This window comes from Candoia aspera, chromosome 5 (genome assembly GCF_035149785.1).
Source record: "Candoia aspera isolate rCanAsp1 chromosome 5, rCanAsp1.hap2, whole genome shotgun sequence".
NCBI lineage: Eukaryota > Metazoa > Chordata > Lepidosauria > Squamata > Boidae > Candoia > Candoia aspera.
In genome coordinates, this window is record NC_086157.1 from 57,455,535 (window position 1) to 57,479,080 (window position 23,546).

General features: G+C 36.3%; 1 protein-coding gene across 2 annotated transcripts in view; it reads right to left on the minus strand.

The window, feature by feature from the left end:
- Nucleotides 1-4,142: 4,142 nt before the first annotated feature.
- Nucleotides 4,143-23,546, minus strand: part of TRAPPC10 (trafficking protein particle complex subunit 10) — a 61,687-nt gene continuing 42,283 nt past the window's right edge. Inside the window, exons 15-23 of one of the 2 annotated variants that reach the window (XM_063305305.1) lie at nucleotides 20,069-20,210; nucleotides 18,600-18,758; nucleotides 15,563-15,792; nucleotides 14,972-15,072; nucleotides 14,377-14,503; nucleotides 9,822-9,992; nucleotides 9,012-9,189; nucleotides 8,026-8,220; nucleotides 4,143-6,911 (exon numbers count right to left, since the gene is read on the minus strand). In XM_063305305.1, coding sequence (XP_063161375.1) covers nucleotides 6,673-6,911; nucleotides 8,026-8,220; nucleotides 9,012-9,189; nucleotides 9,822-9,992; nucleotides 14,377-14,503; nucleotides 14,972-15,072; nucleotides 15,563-15,792; nucleotides 18,600-18,758; nucleotides 20,069-20,210 — 1,542 coding nt within the window. In that variant the 3' untranslated portion in view covers nucleotides 4,143-6,672. Of the gene's footprint in view, nucleotides 6,912-8,025; nucleotides 8,221-9,011; nucleotides 9,190-9,821; nucleotides 9,993-14,376; nucleotides 14,504-14,971; nucleotides 15,073-15,562; nucleotides 15,793-18,599; nucleotides 18,759-20,068; nucleotides 20,211-23,546 lie in introns of those variants that run through there. The other variant, XM_063305306.1, reaches the window with a different exon arrangement.

The window sequence follows — 23,546 nt, forward strand, 5'->3', positions numbered from 1 at the left end:
TCAGTGCAGTGCGTGTGGAGTTTGCTCCCTGTTTATATACAGTACAGTAGCTTGCCCTGCCAGTGTTGGTGGAAGTGTGGTTTTCTCCTTGGTAGTTCCTTGATTAGGGTATTGTTTTCTGCTTGTCTGGTCTTAATCCTTGCTTATCTGGGTGTAGGCTGCTGGAGAGGATGTGGTCTGGTCTTTTTGTTTCCTTCTTAGCTTTTTTATTGTCTCTTTTGAATGGTGTGTAAATGTGGTTGATCTCTATGTATCTATTGATGGCTGACTTGTCTGAGGGCCAGGCTTCCAGGAATTCCCTAGTGTTTTTGGATTTGGTTTGGTCTAGGATGCTCAGAGTTTCCCAGCTGAAACTATGGTTGAGTCTGTCCATGTGTTGTGAGTTTTCATTGTGTCTTCTGACTGCTAATTGGTGTTCATGGATGCGCTCTGCTGGTCTTCTGCCTGTCTGTCCTACATAGTGGCTTACAGTCCTTATGCTGTATGTTATAGATGACTCCTGTTTTTCCTTCTTGGGCTACTGGGTCTTTTGGTTTACTTAAGATGTTTTGGAGGGCTTTAGTTGGCTTGTGTGCAATGGTGATGCTGTGTGGTTGTTATAATCTGTTAGTTGTTTCTGAAATGTTTTTGATATATGTTAGTGTTACCTTTTCATAGCTTGTGTTGGTTGTGCTGTAGTGGGTTGGGTGATCAGGCACTTTTTGATAAAGTTGTGTGGGCATCCATTTTATTGGAAGATGTATATGTGTTTTCTTTTTCTGGTGTTCTGGGTTGCTGCAGTGTATTTGTACTCATTTGAATAATGTTCTTACACAGCTCCTCTTGTAGGAGGTTGAGTTGTTACTTTGGTAAAGGAGCACTTGGTTAACATGGGTTGTTTTTCCGATAGACTTGTGTTTCTAATTTGCCATTTCCTCTGCTGATGAGGATATCTTGGAAGGGGAGTGTGTTGTTGTTTTCATCTTCCCTTAAGAATTTTATTCCTTTGAAGATGTTGTTTCATGTGTCTTATCTAGCTGTTCCTTTTTTATTATGACTAAGGTATCATCTATATACTGGATCCATACTTTTGGTTGTATGTGTGGGAGTGCTATAGTTTCTAACCACATTACACTCTCTGCTATGAGTCCTGAGAGTGGTGATCCCATGAGTGATTTGTTGGTATATTTGTCCATCAAACTGGAAGTAGGTAGTGAAGCAGAGGTTGATGAGGTCCATGATTCTGGGTATTTCAGTCTTAGTATATTTGGCTAGGTTGGGTCTGTTGTGTAGTAGTGCTGCCATGGATTCTTTTGCTAGATACGTCCATAGATCCAGTGGCTAGAAACATTCAAAAGTGACAATAAAAAAGCTAAGGAGGAAACAAAAAGACCAGAACACATCCTCTCAAGCAACCTACATCCAAGTAAGCAGGGATTAACACCAGACAATCAAGCAGAAAACAATACCCTCAAATATTGAAGTGCACAAGCCAGAACCAACTATCCACCATGCATAAGAGGAGACACCATAGCAGTTTTGGGATAACTTAAAATATTAACTATACATCAATGAAAACCTTATGAGGCTTGAACATGTTAGAAGTTAATGGTGATGAATCAACTCAAATTGTATAAATCCATACTTTCTAAATTATATGCAATACTTGTATTTCTTATGTGTCTTTGCTGACCATTTTATCTACTGATATTTAAAAATGGAACTGCAGATGGCCATTGTATGAAAGTTCAAGTGGGGTGTGTGTGTGTGTGTGTGTGTGTAATGTAAAAATGTCTCCATTATTATTGTGGAGATACTGAGTTACACTGCAATGAGGAGCTATCCACAGCCTGAAACTAAAGCTCTACTTCCTGGGCAGTGCATCACCATCACCTGATGATGAGCTGCACCCTCAGCAAATCTCAGGGTACAAAACTTTTTCCAACAGTACCATCAACATCTAGCTACCTCTTGGCAGAATTCTAGACACAATTCTCCTTAATTTTACAGTATCTCTGCAACATGAAACATTTAGAATGTAGCTCCCCAACAGAAGAGAATATCTGTAGCTCAGGGTTGAACTGTGGAGTCCTTGGTGCTCTCTGAGCTTGGTTGTTTGCAATGAAATGTCTGCAAGCAAACAACCAAGCTCAGAGAGCACCAAAGGCTCCACATGTAGCTCTCTACAAACATAATTAGTTTTTCAATGCCTTCGGGGACTATAAAAAAAACAGGAACATTTTGTTTTAAAACCAGATTTTCTTTACTGTATTGTTTTCAATCTAATTACTTTACATCTAAGCCATTTCTTAGGGGGCGTGGTGCCTCGGTGGTTAAGACAACAGGCTTTTGCAAGTTCGGTGGTTCGAGACCCGAGCGTTGTGTGTCATGCTGGCCATACCATGCTGGCCACATGACTGCGGAAGTGTCTTTGGGCAACGCTGGCTCTTTGGCCATGAAACGGAGATGAGCACCACCCCCTAGTGTTGGACACGACTAAACAGGAACCTTTACTTTAAGCCATTTCTTAGTTTAAAATTACTGTGGCTGCTTTCAATCCAAAAATATCCTCCAGTATTTTGACTGCATAAGCGTATTTGATTTTTCTTTAAAAATGCTATGAGAAGCTTTAGGCTTCTGTTGGTAACAGGAGGTTTGTAAAGCAAGAATGCAGAGAACATAAACACGCAACAACCTTCAAGGCCAAAGTGTTTCTACACAGGAGGAACTGCAGAAAGAGAGCACAAAAAAACCTTTACAGGAGTAGATATAAATTCTGTACCATCTCTCTTGGCTGCTCCGAAACTGTTGATTAGTTATAATGACTTCCTTTCCTGTATTACAACAAGCATTCAATTTTAGGTGTATTTGTCTAAGTCTCTGGGGAATGCATTCAGTACCTAAATAAAGGAAGGAAATAATTCCATTCACCTGAATTTGGGGAGGATGGTTTTCAATGCCATTCACTGCAAAAAAGAAAAATGGAGCAGCCCAGCATGCCACTGTTGAGTGTAATGACACCTACAGGTGCTGCACTGGGAACTCCAGATTTAATATTTGCTTGCCAAATCTCTGAAGCATGTATATAGTTGTAAAAGTTTAGAGATTCATTAAAACATTCAATAACCAGAAGTGCCTAAACATTGCATGCTAACTGATGCAACTCAAATGACAGCTACATAACTAACAAACATTAAAAAAAATCATAAAAGAATTAGAAATAGGTTTCATGCACTATTTTTGTTAATTAATCTTATGGTAACATGTTTTCTGTCAGACTCCATCTGGGAAAGAAACTAACTGGGAGGTAACACATTAAACTAATAGAAAAGCTACTGAAATAAGTCTCTACCAGACCAACTTAGAATGGTAGTCTTTTAATACCCAATCATCTGAAACAAGATACAGCAACTGCCAATCCTGGCCACCCTTGCCTGGGTTTGGAAGCTAAGCAGAATCAGAATGATGTGATGTTGAACTATATACCAAAGCTTTGGAATCTGTTTATTAGGAACTATGGTTGTACTAAGCATGGAGGTTCCAATATTGAGTAACTGGAAATGTGATATTATTCCAGATGTCAAGGATTGGTTGTCAGGTATGTATGATCTATCTGTTTTGGAAAAGGCATTTTCTACTAATCAAGGGATGCCACAATATGTGTTACAATGGCAGAGATTTTGTGATATTTTACACTAATATTTTGTATTGATTATACTATAGTACAGTAGTGTATTTATTAGTAAACCAGTGACAATTGATATGTATAACATATAGTATAAGGTGGCTTTTCTTCCTTTTTTTCCCCTCTTAGTTTGTTTGGAGTTGGGTTTTTTCCTTTCCTTTTGTTGTTTTGGTTTCTATTAATATTTTTCTTTTAAGTTTAAAGATTGTTTTGTTAATTGTGTATGTTAAGAACATGAAATGACATGACACGACATGACATGACTTGGGCCTGATTCATAATTGGATGGGAGGCCATCTATTCATACCAGGGCTGAAGGCTAGATTGGAAAGTCAAATCAATAGTTTGGTTGTCAAGAAAACTGCATGGTTCTGCCCATGTAGTTAATCAGGAGTCAACCTCAACTAGGGTTGAGCTTTAGCTTTTAATGTGAAACAAAGGAACATATACACAAAAGTTGAGAATCAGAACAACTTGCTTAAAATATTCAAGATTTTTATTCACTTCATCCAGTAGCTTGTTTTCCATTTTTTGACAGTTTATTCCCCATTTTTCATGGCACTGCTTTAGGAAAGAATAAAACTGGGTAATAATGTTTCTGGATATTTTTCCTGTTTGCTTTTCTACATTTGCATTACATCTATAGAGTGTAATGTTATACAGAGCTGCAAGTAGGAATTGCTACAAATGTCATTTAAATTGAACAATTTCCAGGAGGAGTTAATTTTTCCAATCACAAATCTGTGAAATTCATCAAAATTTTACTCCTTTAACCCATTTGCATGTATTTACAAGCTTGAAAGTTATCTATAAATAAGATAATTTGCCATTTTTTTGCAGATGCATATATTGCAAATTGAATCAATCATTTACAAGTTAGAAACCAATCTTTTCCTTCTATACATATGTTATCACCTCAGTAGTGATTAAAATACACTTCTGGTGTATTTTAGTGAAGTTCATCATTTCAATATGAACATGAAAACTTTATGCTGCTCTAAAGCTAAAACAAAAGAAAGCTTTCTATATTAATTGCTAATAAAACCTTGCTCTTGGATATTTCACAATAAATTAGGTTGTTCATCATGTTCAAAATATACTTTTATACTCAAATCTGCTTGAAAAAAGCCTCTAGTTTAAATAAATTTTATAAACAAACTCATGTGTATACATATGTTCACTGTGTAATCTCATTAATTCTTATAAGCAAATAACCAAGATTAAGACAAATGATTGTCAAAAAGATGTTCCAGAGCTTGCATATTTTTTCTAAATAAATAAAAGCAAATGGCAAAGATACAGTCAACCTGACTTCAGTGGAAATTTCATGAGGGAAGTTTCTGCAATAGGAAGAAAACTGAACATACACAACAGCTATTGACAAATTACTAGAAATGTGATGTTTCCTCTGAAAATAAGGTTCAATTGCTCTTAAGGCAGGGCAAAGTAATCAAGAATAAAGATACACAATGTTGGAACACATGCACACACCATACAGCTTAATACTTAAAAGAATTTGGATTTTAGTTTCATATTGCCTCCTATACCTGGAATTATCATTGTTTTTGCATGTGATGGAGGTGGATTACTAAGAGGCTACATATGTTTCACAAATAAAGTAACTGTGAAGCTAATAATTGATATGAGCAGCAGCTAAGATAATTACAGTGAAGTTTAGAGAAATGTTTATGTACAAAAATACATTGTTTCTAAGAACTGGAAAAGGTTCTACATATTAAACTTATTTACAAGCTTTGATTTTCACACCAATAAAAACACATTTATTTTGTCCTTGATTTCTGGAACAAATTATACACAGACAATTACATCAGTTAGATTATTTCAGACGTTTTAAAATAATCATTTATACAATAGATTTACAACTAAAAAATAATCAGTTGGTATGGTGTAAATGCAGTTTGCTGCACCACAAATTCAGACTAGGACCTTAAATTCACCTATAACCAGATTGAAAAAACAATTAAGGCTCCCTGCAGCTCCTGCCTTCTCAGATTACAGTATGGTATGGAAGCCTGTGTGTATATACATACACACTTGCTCTTTTTCTATATATATGGCTCTGCAGTCCGTAATAAGTTAACAATTGTAACAGAAAAAGAAAGAAACTTTGGTTTTAAAATATCAAGTGAAATATTCAACAAAAATCAATTTAGTAAGACCCAATATACTAACTTCTAATCACTTAAGTATTATTTTTGGGGACAACCTTAGACCAATTTTTGTGTCTTCACTCCAAACTTAACTACACTGTGTCTTTAATTCTAACTTAACCACTTTTGTGCCACTTTGCTACTTGCATCAAGGTGTGCATGCATATATGTATATGTGTGTCTATGTCTCTGCATATTCCCCCATGTACTGACAGAATGGTTCTCTATATAGTACAAATTCAAGAGCATTAGCGGGCCGATAAATCTGTTATGTTCCAAGGCACAGAAGAAGTTAAGTCTTCAAGAAATAAATATATCTATATATATACAATACGTATTATTTAAAATCCTGTAGATAGTTAAGGGTTTAAGAATCACTCTATTACACAGAAATTTGGAAAAGTACCCTGGTCCAGGAAATCAGACAATTATGTGACTAGAAAGGCACACACTTTAGTCTTCAATTGCCACACTGCAAGACTTACACTGTATGTCAACCTGAAATATTATTTGAGCAGTAACCTAATTATTGAAGCTGCTCAAATTAACGATTTGCAGTAAGCATCTTTTATTTCATCAGCAGAATGACAGAGGAAAAAAAATCCCAAAATTCATTTTACACAAAAAGTAGCAATATAAACTAGCTGTTACAAGCATCACTGTACACTTAAATTGATACAATTGTCTGATGCTTCCAGGGCCAGTAAGGACTCTTTAAGTTGCCGTAGGCCTATTAGTGTTAAAATGTTTCAAGGATGAACTATCAGGTTATGATCTCTTAAAGTGCATTCATATTCAAGTCTCATGTGCATATTTCTACACATCTACAGAGAAATGTCATGTGACATTAACTTCCAAAATATGATCATCCTTGCTGGGAATGACAAGGATTTGCATGCCAGAACTGGAGTTGAAGACCTGTCCAGGGGAAAATGATTGGAGCTGGGGCATGGGCAAACCTTTGTGTTCTGCACTGGCTGTTGAATGTATGCTGCCTCTGCTCTTTATGCTACTGTTGTCAGCTTGATCATCCATATTTTTATCCACAGAGAGATTATCATTTTCAATCCAACTATCTGTAAACAATAAAATTGTAAAGCTTTATTTCACATCCATCTGTACATTGTTGATTATAATTAGCTTGCTTGCACTCATTATTAACTAAAATCATCAGAAATTATTTATCCATGCACTTAAAAGTATATTAACGTACGAAGAAAATCTGGCAAGGTTATGACAACAGTTTCACTAGAAAGCAATAGCCTGAAAGAAGCCAGTCAGGACATGCCTCTTCCCAACATTCTCACAGGTAAAAGTGAGAATGCATCTCAAGTGAGGCAGATGAAAAGTCTAGGTTAAGGAGTTCCTGAGAAGAGAAGAGTCTTCTGCTATGATACAGTTTTGTCTTTTTTTAAAACCAAGTACTTTAGCATAAAGGCAACATATACATGTGCTTAACGAAGTATTATAGTGAATGTATATATGTTTGTATATATGAATATATGAATATACTATAGTGAATGTATATATGTTTGTATATATGAATATAGTATATATGAATGTATATAGGTTTCAGGTCACTTACAAGAACTCCCAGTGCAGAAGGAATAATTAGATCAATATTTCCCAACCTTGGCAATTTCCATGTGTGTGCTCTTCAAATCCCAGAATGCCACAGCCAGCATGGCCACTGATGAGAAATCTGGGAGCTGAAGTCCACACCTGCAGAAGTTGTCAAGATTGGGAAACATTGGATTAAATCATTATTCAGAAATTTACCAGAAAGAGGTATATAACCATTGGCTCATTCAAAGTAATTACACTTCATCTATATGTCATCAGAACAATAGGCTCTACAAAGAACAAGATGTAATACTTCTGAAATGATTGTTGAAGTCTCAAAAGCCTACTATTTTCAGTTACTTTTTAGCAACTTATTTTAACCATGATTTCATTTAAGTATTAAGAACACAATCCAAAATGTTTTATTTTTTGTTCAAATGAAATTTAGCAGATTTTCAGAAAAAGGGAACATCCACATAAATATCTAAATTAACCCAAAATACCTGCCTTGAATCATGAAGAACTGTGATAGTGTAATGCTTTGAAGTAGAACTCTACAGAGAAAGGATATTCTATAATTTTATGTTAACAGTTTCTCACATAACTTTTAAATGAACGCATTCTTACCAGCATCAAGCTGCATAAAGTGAGCAGAGTGATGAGGGAGATATTTAAATAGTTTAACATCAGGGAAAGGGAGATATCCAGCAAAAAGTGGCATTACTTCCATATGTACTTTGTGGGTTGCTCGAACCGCTACTGGCATAGATATTACTCCTGAGCTCTTCCCACAGACTGCCCAGTTACTACTGTCATCTACAACTGAAATAAAGAGGAAATGTTATTCAAAATCAACTATTATTTCAACTGGTATGGCATTACAATGTGACATTGGGTAATATCCTATAAAGCAACCTTTTGTGGATTGATAGCACCTGGTCTTTTCCATAACTTATTTGTGCTTAAATTTAGAGGTGTTTTTTCGTCTAAAAGAAAAAGATTGGAAGTATGAGAGATATTTACAAGGCAGAATTTTCAAACATCCCTGCCTGCTAAATTAGTAATAGTAATATAACAGATAATTCTGTCAGATAAATATCATCTGTATGGAAAAATATAGTTCTATTAAAAAGTGTAGGATTATGATTCCACAAATACCTTTTAAGGATTCCTATAAAGGAATACTTTTATAAGATTCTTCTCTAAACATCTTCACTGTTCTGTTTCCAGTAACAGTCTGATGTAGCAGTTAAGGTGTTGGGTTAGAAGTTGCAAGACCTAGATTCTAATCTTTCCTCAACCCTGAAAACTCATGGGGCAACTTGGGGCCAATTGCTGTCTCTCAGCTCAGTTCAACGCCACCTCACGGGGTTGCTGTTGATGGGACAAAGAGGAGGACTGAGCACCACTCTAGCTCTTGTACAAAAGGTGTGATATAAATTTCATAAATACATAAATACATAATATCCTGGGATACCAAAAGAAAAGCACGTTTTAACATCATAATGCATCATAAAAGCATCATAACGTTGATGCTAACATTATGGTTCAGTAAGTTATCAACCAATAAACAGCCAAACTAAATCTTGAGTATATATATATTAGTTACTAACCTTCATACATCAGTTTGGTTGTACAGTATCTATCAGTTTCTGTTAATGCTTCATCTTTATCCACATCCAGGAGGTCTAAAAGACGGGTTATTGACACTTCCAATGAACAGAGTGAGCCTGTTTTACAATATTCTGCCCCCAGTGGGGGTGAAATCTCAGCTTTCACATTATACAATGTCTGGCAGGAGTACAATGATATTTATAATCAACATACAAAAGATAATTTTTCATAATATTCAAACTGATCAGAAGATACAATCTATTTTTATAACTGGATAGGACTTCCTAATCCCTGGGTTTCTACAAACACAGCATCAGTAAAAAAAAGTCCCATACAAGTCAATTTCTTATATTTAAAACTAACATTTTATAGAAATTACTTATGGCTACAATAGCATTAAACATTTTTGCTGACCACTACTTTGTCATTCGTCTTTGATACCATTATGGAAAAGCTTAATGGTGATTGTAATAGACAGATGGTAAGTGGAACAATGATTATATAAAATGCTTTCACTGCACATATCATTGCAATCATGTTAAGTCTGTACCAGCAGCAAGTTCAATAATGATACTGTACCAGGAAGCCTCACATAACTGTCACAATTAAAATATATACTCTTCTTGATGCTGCAGCTTAAAAAGCTACTTGCCATACAAAGACAGAAATGGAGCAAGTATAAAACATAAACCAATACATGATGTCTAGTACTGCAGCAGAAATATAACATCTTCTACACAAATTTTAATGCATTTTTCTCATTACTTATTGTAGCCTAGTGGTTTTACAACAAAGTACTGACAACTTACAAAAAAGTTTTCCAGCTGGAATTCATAAGTGTATGGCTTCAGAGAAAACGAGTGCTCCTCAGAGAGTGCTGAACAAAAGTTCATTGAAAATTTGCAGTGCAATGATGGGGGAAGCTCTTTTGTCCACTTCAGTTCCCAGACAAAAAATACTGCTTGCTTGCTGTAGATATGCTGAGAAAGAATTTTTAGTCAATATAATACATTAGAACTGTGCTGGGTAGCACCAGGTAAAACTGAAATATTTTTTAAATAAGTAAATCAATTATGAGTTTATTTACATATTTTCAGAAGCAGTGGCTTAACTGTAACAAACATGTGCGTTGTTACAGAAATCTTAACAAAATTGTGTTAAAGTTCAGGGGACTTGTGTGAACCAGATGGGGAGGTAAGAGATATGGATTGATTGAGATAATGCTGTGAATGTAGGAAGTACTGTATATCAGGCTGCAGACCTAGACCTACACTGTACATTCCCACAAATAAATACAGATTTTGGTACAGATTCAGACTACCTCAGCTCCAGAAGAAGTTTGGTCCTTTTAAAACAAAGAGGAAAGCTTGGGAAAAGTCTGTAAACCAACCAAGGGAAAAGCACAGGACTACCATCATCTTCCATAATCTCATTAAATTTGGAATCTCCAAGAATTGGGAGACATTCAAATAACTGAAGAAGGAATTTTTACTTGTAGAAATAGGTAAAATATCTAGCTGGGAAGTTGCACTGGGTTACTAGTATCTGTTTTCAATGCAGTGCTAGGTTTAATTATTTCCAATTTTCTATATAAATTAGGAAATTGTGTTCAATTATTTGGCTACTAAAGTAAAGTAAAACTTACTGAAAATAATTAGATGTCATGGAGGAAAAAAAGTCAGTTGAGGAAAAAAATCACAACTCTGGCCTCAGTGAAAATCCAAGCTCTTCTAGGGCCATTCAAGTGAATCCTCAATCCCATCCATCTACCTTAAGTTTTTTTCGCCTCAGTCTTGCCAAACTTTCTAATTTTTTTCTAACACATTCATCTGATTGCATTACATTCCCAAATAATGGGAGTTTCTGCTTGTTAATCATCACCTTATGGGAGCAGCCAGTCTCTATTTCTTCCATGATCAATCAATTCTTCATGGGGTTTTTTTTTACAGTCAGCAGTACTCTTCATAATCATCCCCAAATCCATACATTTTAAGACATCAACCATCTTTCTCTCACTCTTTCCCAATGCTCAGCTTTCACAACACATTATCACTGGAAAGGCTACTGTTTTAAGTATTCTTTCTTTCTTGTCATAGAAATATCCTTAGTTTTCCTGATTTTAATCTGTATTTATTACTGCCTTCCTCCGTTTACTTTTCCAGTACACTGTCTGATTGATACCACCTTCTTAATATTTAATATCCCAATTTTTTCATTTTTTATTTTCATAATGAGCTCATCTTCTTTACTTTTAGTTCAAATTGTTAAAGTGTTTTCACACACACCCCAATTTCGATTCCAGCTAATACTTCTACCAATCCTACCATTCTTATAATACCCTGCTGTTCAAGGTAAATAGATATGGTAACAATATTCATTGTTGTCTCATCTTCTTTCCTCTTCTGAGCTACTTGGCTTCTACATCCATAATGTACCCAAGGCCAACCACAATCATATTCATAACTCTAACAGAAGAGGCTCATTAAAAATCCTGGCCCAATGCCTGGGAGAAGACCTAGGTTTTCAAAGCCTTATGGAAAACCAGCACAGTTAAGATCATCCAAATTACAGGGGCATGCTGTTCCATAGAGCATTGCCATGATAGAGAATGTATGCCTCCAGGTCTCATCAGATGGCACTGCTTCACAGAGGGGCCCACAGCATACCTACCCTGTTCAATCTTGTGGGATGAACAGAAATGATTAGAGACAGGCAGTCCTTCCATGTAATGCTTTACAGGTGATAACTAGCATCTTGAATTGCACCTGAAAGCTTTGTGGGAGCCAGTGCAGTTTGTGAAGTAGTGATGTTACAGCAGTGTGCTGTAATGTACTCATAATAAACCATGCTGCTGTATTCTGGACCAATTGTAGCTTCTGACTGGTCTTCAATTCCATGTAGAGTGTGTTGCAATAGTCCAAACATGTGGTGAACAAGTAATGAGCGACAGTGAGCAAGGCCTTCTGATCTAGGAACATGCACAATTGGCATACAAGATGGATTTGTGCAAAGGCCGTCCTGGCCACAGCTGCCACCTCCTCTTCAAGTAGGAGCCAAGAGTTCAATAAGACCCCCATCTTGTGCACTAATTCTGCCTGGAGGAGTGCTACCCCATCCAAAACTAAAGCTGGAAGGTCCTCAGATCCAGGAGGCCTTAAAACCCACAGCCTCTTGATTTTGCCAGGATTAAAGCTTGCTCTTCCCCATCCAGACACACACAGCCTCACTTGGTTGGTATCACTTGGTGCCTCCCACTCCTAATCCTGCCCCCCACCAAACTAGTCCAAAAGGATATCATGACTGATGGTATTGAAGGCCACTGAAAGATCAAGGTAGGGTGTTATGGATGCATCACCTCTATGTGGTCCAGCCACACATCATCAACAAATAAAATCAATGCCATCTCAGTACTATATCCAGGTCTGGAAACCAAATGAAAGGGGTCTAGATAATCTGCTTCCTCCAGGCCATCTTCTCAACAACTTTCCCTATTGTCCAACACCACTGGATCCAGCAATTGTTTATTGAGGAGAGGATGGGTACTCTCTCTCTAAGACTACCCCCTTCCTCAAGTATGCATTCACCACCATCTGGATCCAACCACACACATGGAAGGCCTTGATAAACCAAGTGGGACATAGATCTAGTACACTTGTGGCCAAACTTACAGCTTAAGGACCTATCCACTTCCTCAGGACCAACAGGCTCAAACTTCCCAATTCTTACAGTAGCTTCTTGTTTATTGTAAAGACTTCTCAGAAATATAATGCAATGTTTGGCATGCTCCTTAGCCATGATATGTTCCATATTCTCACATGATCTACACAAAAGCCTTGCTATAGCCAATGAAGCAAAAGCAAACCACCTTCTTAAACTTTCATTCTCTCTATTATTATTCTTATACTAGCTGTCTGATCTCACGTCCCTCTGCCTTTTCTGAAATTGACTGTCCATTTGACATTTCTATTTCTATGTATGGCTCTATTCTTTTTTGCAAGATCTTGAGCAAAACTTCACTAGTGTTAGGAATTAATGCAAATGTTTAATAACTTACAAGTTCTCTTCTTCAGTATAGGTATATATACCAACCTTTCCCAGTCTCTAGGGCACACAATTTTATTGTGTATTTGTTGAAAAAGTGAAGTTAGCACTAGCCCTTTAACTTCTCCTACAGATTTAAACAGTTCAACAGACTGAAAATAAATGTGTGAAAGGTCCCCTGTGCAAGCACTGAGTCATGTCTGACGCTTTGGGGGGACACCACTTTCGTGACATTTTCTTGGCAGACTATAGTGGGGTGGTTTGCCATTGCCTTCCCCAGTCATCACCTTCCCCAGCAAGCTGGGTACTCATTTTACCAACCTCGGAAGGATGGAAGGCTGAGTCGACCTGAGCCAGCTACCTGAGAATCCAGCTTCCGCTGGGATCGAACTCGGGTCGTGGGGAGTGTTTCGGCTGCAATACTGCCACCTACCACTCTGCGCTACACAAGGCTGTGATAAATAAATGTACCCAAACAGAAAACTGCAGTTCAAATTATCAGCAACAGATTTTCAATTACAGGTAATCCTCACTTAACAACCATTTGTTTAATGATGGTTTGGACTTAGGATGGTGCTGGGAAAAACTACTTACAACTGGTCCTCACACTTACGACCATTGCAGCAACCCCATGACCACATGATCACGATTTGGGTGCTTGGCAACCGGTTTGCATTTATGACCATCAGCGCATCCCATGGTCATGTGATTGGCATTTTCTACCTTCCCAGCCAGCTTCTAGCAAGCAAAATCAGTGGGGAACCGTGTGATTCACTTAACGACCACATGGTTTGCTTAAAACCCATGGTGATTCACTTAATGGTCACCACAAAAAAGGTCACAAAATCAGGTCAGATTCACTTAATGACTGCTTCACTCAGCAACCAAAATTCCAGGCCCGATTGTGGTTAAGTGAGGACTACCTGTATACCATTCAAATAAAAGAACCTGTCCACAGGACTTTTTCAAAACCCCATCCCTATTGCAGCTTTTCAACTGCATCTCAAATAGTCACCATAACATTTACAGTAAGTTTATTGAAAAGACTACAGCCCAAAATGAAGCTAATATTGTCTCCATATATTGTAGATGAGGACAAGGGACTCTTGGGGTACCATTCATTCTTCCCAAATACTTTTCAGGCATCACAATAATATGATACTTTTCATAATCATTTTTTAAGAATAAATACTTGATTTTTTTCAGAAGCCACACACATGTAGATATTTATGGCTTTAAGATATATAATAAAATGAGTGAGATTGAGTTGTAGTTTGTATATACTTTTTATGTTATTACAAGAAATACATGTGAAATAGTTACCTGTTCCGCTTTGGGATTTAGAGGTTGAAGACTTAAATCTTTGTAAATGTCAGAACTTGTGAGATTATTGTCAGAGAACTGAAAACAGATTTCTGACATGTTCTGCACACAAACTTGTATATATTTCCTAAAATAAGAAGGAAATGACTTTTTAAATATTGTAAGGAGTTATTACTATATACAATTTATGTGTGTGTGTGTGCGTGTGTAGCAGCAGAATTAACAAGATGAAAACAGTAGTTTAAAAAAGAACCTGAGGAAAACATGCTAATTTACATTAGGTTATACCCACTAAATCTGGATGATGTTTTAAGTAAGGCTCTCATTTGAAAGGTAAAGGGCAAAAAATCCCACCATACAATTGACAGTACAATAAACTACATGTCTACTTAGGACAGTCAAACTGAATTCACTAAGGCTTCCTCCCAAGGAAATAGGTTTGGAATTGTAGCTTGAATCATAAAAGGACACAAGGGCGGCTTTGGAATTAAAAGGCATTTTCAAAACTTCCTGCTCATTCATACTACCTAACTTGTAGCTTTGATAAGAAAAGCTTTACTGATGGAATGGAGAATGAGAACTTTGAGTAACTTACCTTGTGCCTGCTGATAATAAGGAATGCTTGGCTTTAAAGGGTACACTGAATGTAAGTGAAATAATAGTGGAATAAATTGACCACGGACAATCAATGGTTACCTGTAGGAAACAGAAAATAAAATCATCTGCTATATAGCTTAAAATTTCTATTTAATTACAAATAGGTGCTGTATTTCTCAATTTTGGGTGTTGGAGAATAAGTGAAGAGCAGAGCAGAGCAGAGCATATCCAATCCAATCCAATCTAGAAGCATTTTAGTACAGATTTATTGTCTTGCCATTCTTTCATCTCTGCATAAATGCACAAAACAAATGTTTTATAGCAAGCTAGCTGGAATAGCAGGCTTGAAAATCTATTCAGATTCTCTCAGGAATTGATGTTTGTAATTTAATGGAAATAACAACACAAAACAATGCAGAAACACTGTAGAATTGCCAAAACATCCCCAGGGATCAAACAAGTAGTGCAGCAGATTATTAATATATAAGTATTTGCCAGTTTGAAACATGACGTTGACACCTGAATTTCATATCTAGTTAATTTAAATATTAGCCAAAATAAGTTCAAAAAATTATTCATATTTCCTCACCTTTTGGTCAATTGTAGCCATGCTGTTGTAAGATGTTTCTTTCTCTTTGCTTTTTTTCCTACACTCCTTACTTGTTAGATTCTCATTTTCCATTATACATATTGGGATTGGTGGTGAGTATAAAACTTCAAGCTCAAAGGTAATCACATGATAAGCAGGAACCACAGGTAAACTGATGCTTGTGATTTTCTCAGATGACTGAACTGTTAGTGATGCTTCTGATACCTTTTCTACAATTGTATGAAATAGAAATTAGGGACTATAATTTACATTTGAATTAACAAAATATTCAGCGTGTAACAAATAAGCAAACTGTTTTGACCTCAAAACAGTTGTTTTGAATGTACCAAGCATGAAGTGTTTAAAAGTTTTGTTTCAAAATTTCAAAATTTATTTTGAAATGTGTTTCAGAAGTTTTATTTCATTTGTTCTGAGCACTGCAACTGTGTCTTTGGTGGGGAGGCAGAAGTAGGTGAACTTTTTTCAACCTAGCCAGTACCGCATTAGTGATCAGTCATGCCCCTAATTCTATTGCTTTAGATTGGATGGGCTGAAGCGGGAGTTAAGTACTGAAAATAAAATAGGAATTAAGTTCATGCTAGACAAAAGAATAGCTGAGCAAGGTTTTTTTTAATTATTGTTATGAGAAAATTAATGCGGATGGATGGATTGCATGTGTGTTGTGTTTATTTTGCAGGCAAATAGTTCAAAAATGTGTTACTAATGCTAGTAAGGTTTTATATATATAAAGATTACAAGAGTAATACAAAATTGCTTTATTTCTTAAGCTTCATTATGGCTGTGCACTCTATGCATGTTCTTATGCCTTGCTGAAGTTGAGTTTCAGGGTAAATTTAAAAGCCAAAAATAATTTATTGATTTGGCTAGTTTGATGAGCTCCTGGATATGTGGTAATTCTGAGCTTATACCTTGCTGTCACAATGTTAAGTGTATTTATATAATTAAGAAACATCAGCAAGTCTTTTCTTGTTGCAGCTATCAGTGGACTCCTGCGTACAAGCAAAAACACCAGCTTTTGCTGGAGTTCTGCCTAGCAAGTAGGCCCCCAAAGGGGTGGGGGGGAAGAAACCCCAAAAGTCACTTTTTGTTTGTTCTTGCTAAGAAATGGGGTATTAGTATATATGAAAGAGATTATTTCTCTTAAAAATCAAAACATTGAAGAAAATCTCATGGAAGAGATAGGCTAACGAAAAGGAATGTTAAAGCAATTTGTGCTCCTTTTGCCAAGTATCCAGTGAAATAAATTGAAAAAAATCTCTTCTGAGGAGGAAGGACTGATAATTGTTTTCAGTTGGTGAGGATAGAGTTGTGTTCCTATTGTTTCCTATGGGATTTATTTTAACACTGTAAAGTGTCCTTTGTTAAATTTTCTGTTATTTGGGCAGTAGTAGCACTCTGTATGGACGATATAATCCTCTACTCCTGTATCCCTGGAATAAAAAAATAAGGGAGAAAGCAGCACTGCAATATTTGCTTTCTACATGGCTTCATTATATATAAATATCAAGTCAATCTACTATAGATACAATCCAGAGATCAGAAGGCACTATACACGCTGCTTGCTTTCATGGTTTCAACTAAAAGCTGTGTGTAGCTCAGCAAACTGATAACCCACCCACCCCAATAAATATATATATAAAAGTAAGAACAAGTGGGTTTTACTTAGGATCTATCCTTAGAAAGAAATCTTTGTGAAAAAAGACAATATATGAATATTAAGCACTATAACTATAAGGATCTCTTCTATAAGTTTTTCTTTTGTAACAGGAGCAATTCATTCAGAATTACTAAGTGCTCTTTCACACATTCCTGGCAATATGCTTTCCTCCCATCCTCAAGAACAGGGGAAAGTCTTTCAGCCTGAAAACCGCTGCTGCCGCAAGGCTGGTAGTGTCAATGCCTTCACTACAGGTCTCATTCCTGAGGCATAAATCAATGGCAGCAATTTTATTAAGTCTGGATGGTGGCATCTCAACAGTGCCTGTCCAGTGTGCTCTTTCTCCATTTCCTGGGTTGCTATGGCACGAGTGTAGCTGCTGCCCTACTCTTCTTTTGGCCCTGGGGGTGTCAGTCAACAGCTTGTAGTGCCCAGGCAACATTGTGCACTTTGGCTGCTTGGAAAAATAGCAGCAGCAGCGCCATTGCAAGAACAGGTGACAGAATGCAAATATGAGGTCCAGAAGTAGGAAAAACAATAGGGTTATGATCTTTTTTGCGCACAAATAGGAAAGTTGATGTCAGGGAAGTTCTTCCATAAAGTTGATATTCCCTGACAGAATCAAACCAAAAAAGCAAGCATCTGCTCTGTTCAGCAGCCAAAGCACAAATGAATCCTGCAGGCCACTGGCCTCATTCAGCATCTTCCTGTATATAACACAAAACGTTCATACAGAGGGCTTATTTTGTTTTCCTATGAAAAACACAACTTGCCTGTTGGATCATCCTACAACCAAGCTTACTTCAGTAACATATGGACACCAAGATGGAGAATTCATTGTGACAGCACATCCTCATTAATTGGTAATGGCAAGAAAGATGTGTGGATAAGCTTTAAAGTTTAATGTTGTTTCTAATGCTATTTCCCTGTGTTTTAAATTGTGCAAAGGAGAAGTAAAGCATCAGAAGTAGATTGATTCTAACGATATACATATTATACCAAATCCTAATAAAATGCAGACTGCAATGGTCATGAGAAGCTTAAATGCAACAACAATTAAGATACCAGAGAAAACAGAGTGCTATGTGTCCATCCTTCCGAGGTTGGTAAAATGAGTACCCAGCTTGCTGGGGAAGGTGATAACTGGGGAAGGCAATGGCAAGCCACCCCGCTTTAGTCTGCCAAGAAAACGTCAAAGTGGCATCCCCCCAAGGGGTCAGACATGACTCAGTGCTTGCACAGGGGACCTTTCACCTTTTTTCACATGTGTTAACATCTACAATTTCCTTGATGGTTTTTTATGCTGTGGAATCTCTTTTATCACAGGATTAAAATTAGTGTAATAACAAAACTGAATACCTTGAGTATTTGAATAAATCACAGCTTTGCTCTCTGGATGGTACAAGACAGGCATGGCATCAGCATTACTTAGTTGTAGTGCATCTCCATTCTTTAAATTATAATGGCCAGTAGTCACTGTAAATTTTACCTTCTGAGGAATGCCAGCCAAAAGGCTATCTGGAGAAAAATGAGTTGATAATAAGGAGTGTGGCAAAGGAATCACTGCTTGCACAACATAATTTGGATAATATTGAATCAAATATACAATCTGTTTTAGTGTGTTCTAATCTTTAATCTATTTGTGGTTTAGTAAGAAGAGAGAAAGACACTCTTTTACCTCAATAATCATTTAAAGATAAAATACTGTGCCTGTAAGAGCCCAGAAAGACATATATCCCCAGGGAAGTTTGACAGTGTACATCAAAAACTCCAAAGAGTGTGTCCGGTAACTGCTGAGTTAATAGCTTAGCTAAAACAGAGACACACAAAAGGGATTTTTGAACAGAAACTGATCACTCATATGGAAAACACAATTTTCTGTTATCCTAGAATAACCACAAAGGTGATAAAACTATTATTTATCGAAAGGTTTCAGTGAATCAAATCACAAATTATCTCTGGTACATATGGATATTAGTTCATAATTCACAAAACTATAAAATGATGACCCTAAATATATTGTTTTCTATCACATAATTGTACAAAGTGTTTCACATTCATTGAATTATCTATGAAAGATCTCAAGCAAACAGATTCACAACTAGGTCTTATTTGAAGAACCTCTTGCTTTAGATGAATAAAGAGCTGAATATTTTCATCCGTCAGAAACAGCTTAAACCTTCCACAATAAACCCAGGGAATGAAGGCAATGCCAGGCACTCATTCCATTATGTCCCATATTTTTAGGATATCCTCAGATATTGCAACAGATACAAATTTTAAAAAAATATACGGTACCATTACATGGCAGTGAAGTTAACTAAACAATTCCCTTGGACTCATCAACTTAAGCTATGATATTTACTTTTGACTTCAAAGCAATAATTACATATAATGAATGGTGAGGAAAAGTTTGTAAACTCTTTAGAATTATCAGCAATACTGCAATACTGTGACTACAATAAGATCTGAGTTTCAAACTCCTATTAAAGGAGAGTTCACAAATATAAAGGGTTCCTAACTTTTTCTCACCACTGAAGCTGCTTAAATATTGTATTCATTAGTAAACATTTTTCAAGGGTTTAAATGTGTAATTTTCCAAATTAGATACCCAGTAACATCTTTATATCTATCCATCCATCCATCCATCCATCTCCTATCAGTTAGAGGAACAAACGATTTGGTCCAAATACATTATTTTTTTAAAAAAAATATTGGTTAATGGAAGATAGCTGCACAGAACTTAGTCCTCACACATTAGTTTATAGTTTTTCTATTTGAGGTATAAGGAAATAATAAAAAAGTACAACTTCTAATTATTTACTTACCAGTACATGGTTCCACTTTTAGCTGTGGCTCCTGAGAATACACATCATACTGCACAATTGGATAAATATGAAGTAGGGCAAACTGCATTTTGCCCACTGAAATGCATAACTGCCTGAGTGTATATGTTCCAGGTTCTTTGCCCTATGAGAACATTTTAAGTATTTATATATTAAAACCTTCTTCAATTTTTTTTAACTGAAGACCATTTGAGAAAGCAAGCAATTTCTTAACAATTGGTCAGCATATAATTACACAAAATGGAATGCATTTTCATCCTCAAAGTGACATTGTGTCCACATAACCATTGGTATATTCTACATTTTTATGAATAGAGCAAAAGAGCATAAAGCAGCTTCAGATGTGCTTTTACATTAAATAATTTGAACTCATGGCAATTTAAAGAGGAAAAATACCAATGTATTTGAACTCAGGAATTTCTGCTTCCACCCACTCCACCCTGTGAACACGGAGCTCAACTAAGTATGTTCTGCTATATGTGGTGGGGAAAGCACACATAGGCCAGCCAACCACACATACACCAAACTGCAGCTTATTTACACATCTAAACACAAACACACTGAGTTTATTTATACAAACTCATTTATAACAATGGATTGATTAAAATTAATCTACTGTTCCATATTACTAAAAGAAGTATGCACATAGAATTCAGGACATTAGGATTTGTGTTATTTGCTATTTCATGTATATACTGTACATGCTTGAACTGCCCACTGATACATTAAATTCTCACCTATAATCAGTTATTATTTGATGGACTTTATATCAGGTCCCTCAATATCATAAGAATTTTCAGTTTTAAGAATGGGTTTGTTTTTATTTCATATTCATCTATTTCAAACTGAGTTTTGGGTTTGCTTTGCTTTCTACTTTTTTTCTTCTGTTCGTTTTTGTTTGTATTTCTTCTTGTATGTGGTCAATGTTTTTACATACACAGTACAGTGATGCTTAAAAGTTTGTGAACTCTTTTGAATTTTCAGTATTTCTGCATAAATGGCCAAAAATGTCATCTGTTCTCCACATAAGTCCTAAAACTAGATAAAGAGAACCGAGTTAAACAAATGAGTTAAAAACATTATACTCGTTTATTTATTGAGGAAAATAATCCAAAGCTTCATATTTATGTGTGGCAAAAGAATGTGAACCTCTAGAATTATCAGTTCATTCGAAGGGGAAATTAGAGTCAGGTATTTCAATCAATAGGATGATAATCAGGTTGAGTGTGGGAGGTTCTGCCTCTAAGAACAGAATTCTGGGTATTCACTATCTAAGTCTGATCTTCACATCACAGGTATGTGGAAGTGTGTCATGATTTGAAGAAAGGAGATTTCTGAGGACCTCCAAAAAACAGTTATTGATGTTCACCAGGCTGGTAAAGGTTACAAAACTATTCTAAAGAGGTTGGACTCTACCAGTCCACTCTTGGGCAGAACACATACAAATGGAAGCAATTCAACACCACTGTTACCCTCCCCAGGAGTGGTCGACCAACCAAGATCACACCAAAAGCTATAATACTCCAGGAGGTCTCCCCAGGGTAATGTCTAAGGAACTAAAGGCCTCTCCTGCATTGGCAAATGTTAGTGTTCATGAGACCACCATCAGAAGAACACTGAACAATGATGGGTGTGCATGGCAGGGATGCAAGGAGAAAGCCGTTACTCTCCAAAAGAACATCGCTGCCCTTCTAGAGTTTGCAAAAGACCACATGGATAAACCACAAGACTATTGGAAGAACGTTCTGTGAATGGATGAGATCAAAATAGAACTTTTGGGCTTTAATGGAAAGAGTTATGTTCGGTGAAAGGCAAACACTGCATTCTAGCAGAAGAACGTTATCCCATCTGTGGTGGCAGTATCATAGTTTGGGCCTGCTTTGCTGGCTCTGGACCAGGACAGCTTGCCATCGTTGATGGAACTATGAATTCTGAATTTACCAGCAAATTCTATAGGAAAATGACACAGTATCTATCCATGAACTGATGCTCAAGAGAAAGTGGGTCATGCCGCAAGACAATGATCCAAACTGTACAAGTCATATGACCAAAGAATGATTAAAGCAGAAGGAAGTTAATGTTTTGGAATGGCCAAGTCAAAGTCCTGATCTTAATCCTATGGAAATGTTGTGGAAAGACCTGAAGCGGGCAGTTCATGTGAGGAAGCCCACCAGCATCCCTGAGTTCAAGCTGTAAGGAGGAATGGGTTAGAATTCTTCCAAGCCTATGTGCAGGACTGATCAATAGTTATCGGAAATGTTTCGCTGCAGTTATTGATGCCCAAGGGGGGCATACCAATTACTGAAAGCAAAGGTTCACAAAGGTGCCACACAGAAATGTAGCTTTGGATCATTTTCCTCAATAAATAAATGAACAAGTATAATGTTTTTGACTCATTTGTTTAATTGGGTTCTCTTTAACTAGTTTTAGGACTTGTATGGAGAACAGATCACATTTTTGGTTATATTTATGCAGTAATATTGAAAATTCAAAAGGGTTCACAAACTTTTAAGCACCACTGTATTAAAAGCAATAAAAATATCCAAAAGAACATGCAATTAATCAAAACACATTCAACACTTTCTTTAAATACAATTTCAGTTTAGCATTCACAATGATATTGGAAGTACTAACTGCTTCAATATTACAATTAACCATTAAATGTTTTTTAGCCCACATAAAATCAACTTTTCTCAACACATGCAGTCAGAGGAATTCTCTACTTAAACAGAGTTACCTACTGCATTCAAGCCAGTAAGCTATAGCTATTAACTAGCTCGAAATGGCAATTTAAGGTTGTGGTTTGTTCATAAGTGGTCATAACAGTTTGCTATTTTAGAAAGACTAACAATGAACACAGCTTTTCTAATGCTGCAAAAGGAGTAACCAAGAGGCTTATATAGAGGAAAGGTTGCATGCAATTTCAGCATAAACATAGTTATACATGACTGGAAAAATGATTATGTATGAACATACTACTGAATAATATTAAATGTGATATAGTTAAATATATTACACCATATTACAAAATACATGTAATTAAAGTACCTATATTTATATTTCTTTAGAGTTGGTTTCAAAATTAATTCCAGATGCAAAACCAGACACTGCTTTAGATTTTGGACTTTATTTCATGTGAGCAACCCAGAGTTAGTTTAAAGTGGGTAGGATATAAATGATGCGTGTATGGTAACCTAGACAGGTAAATGATGAAATACTGTACATGAGCCAGACTTCTGCATTTACAATGTTTACACAAAACCACACAAAAAAAGTTACCCTAATACTTGGAAGAGAGATGAAATGTTAATTGTAGCTTTGCTTTTCAGACTTAGAGAAGAAATGTAAGTTTTCAAAACAATTTGCTACGCTATTTCTATAGATGCATGTCACAGAACCAATCAGAAATCCCGCCTAAGCAAGTAGCCTTCCTTTCAGATATTCTAGTCTTTAGCCTGAA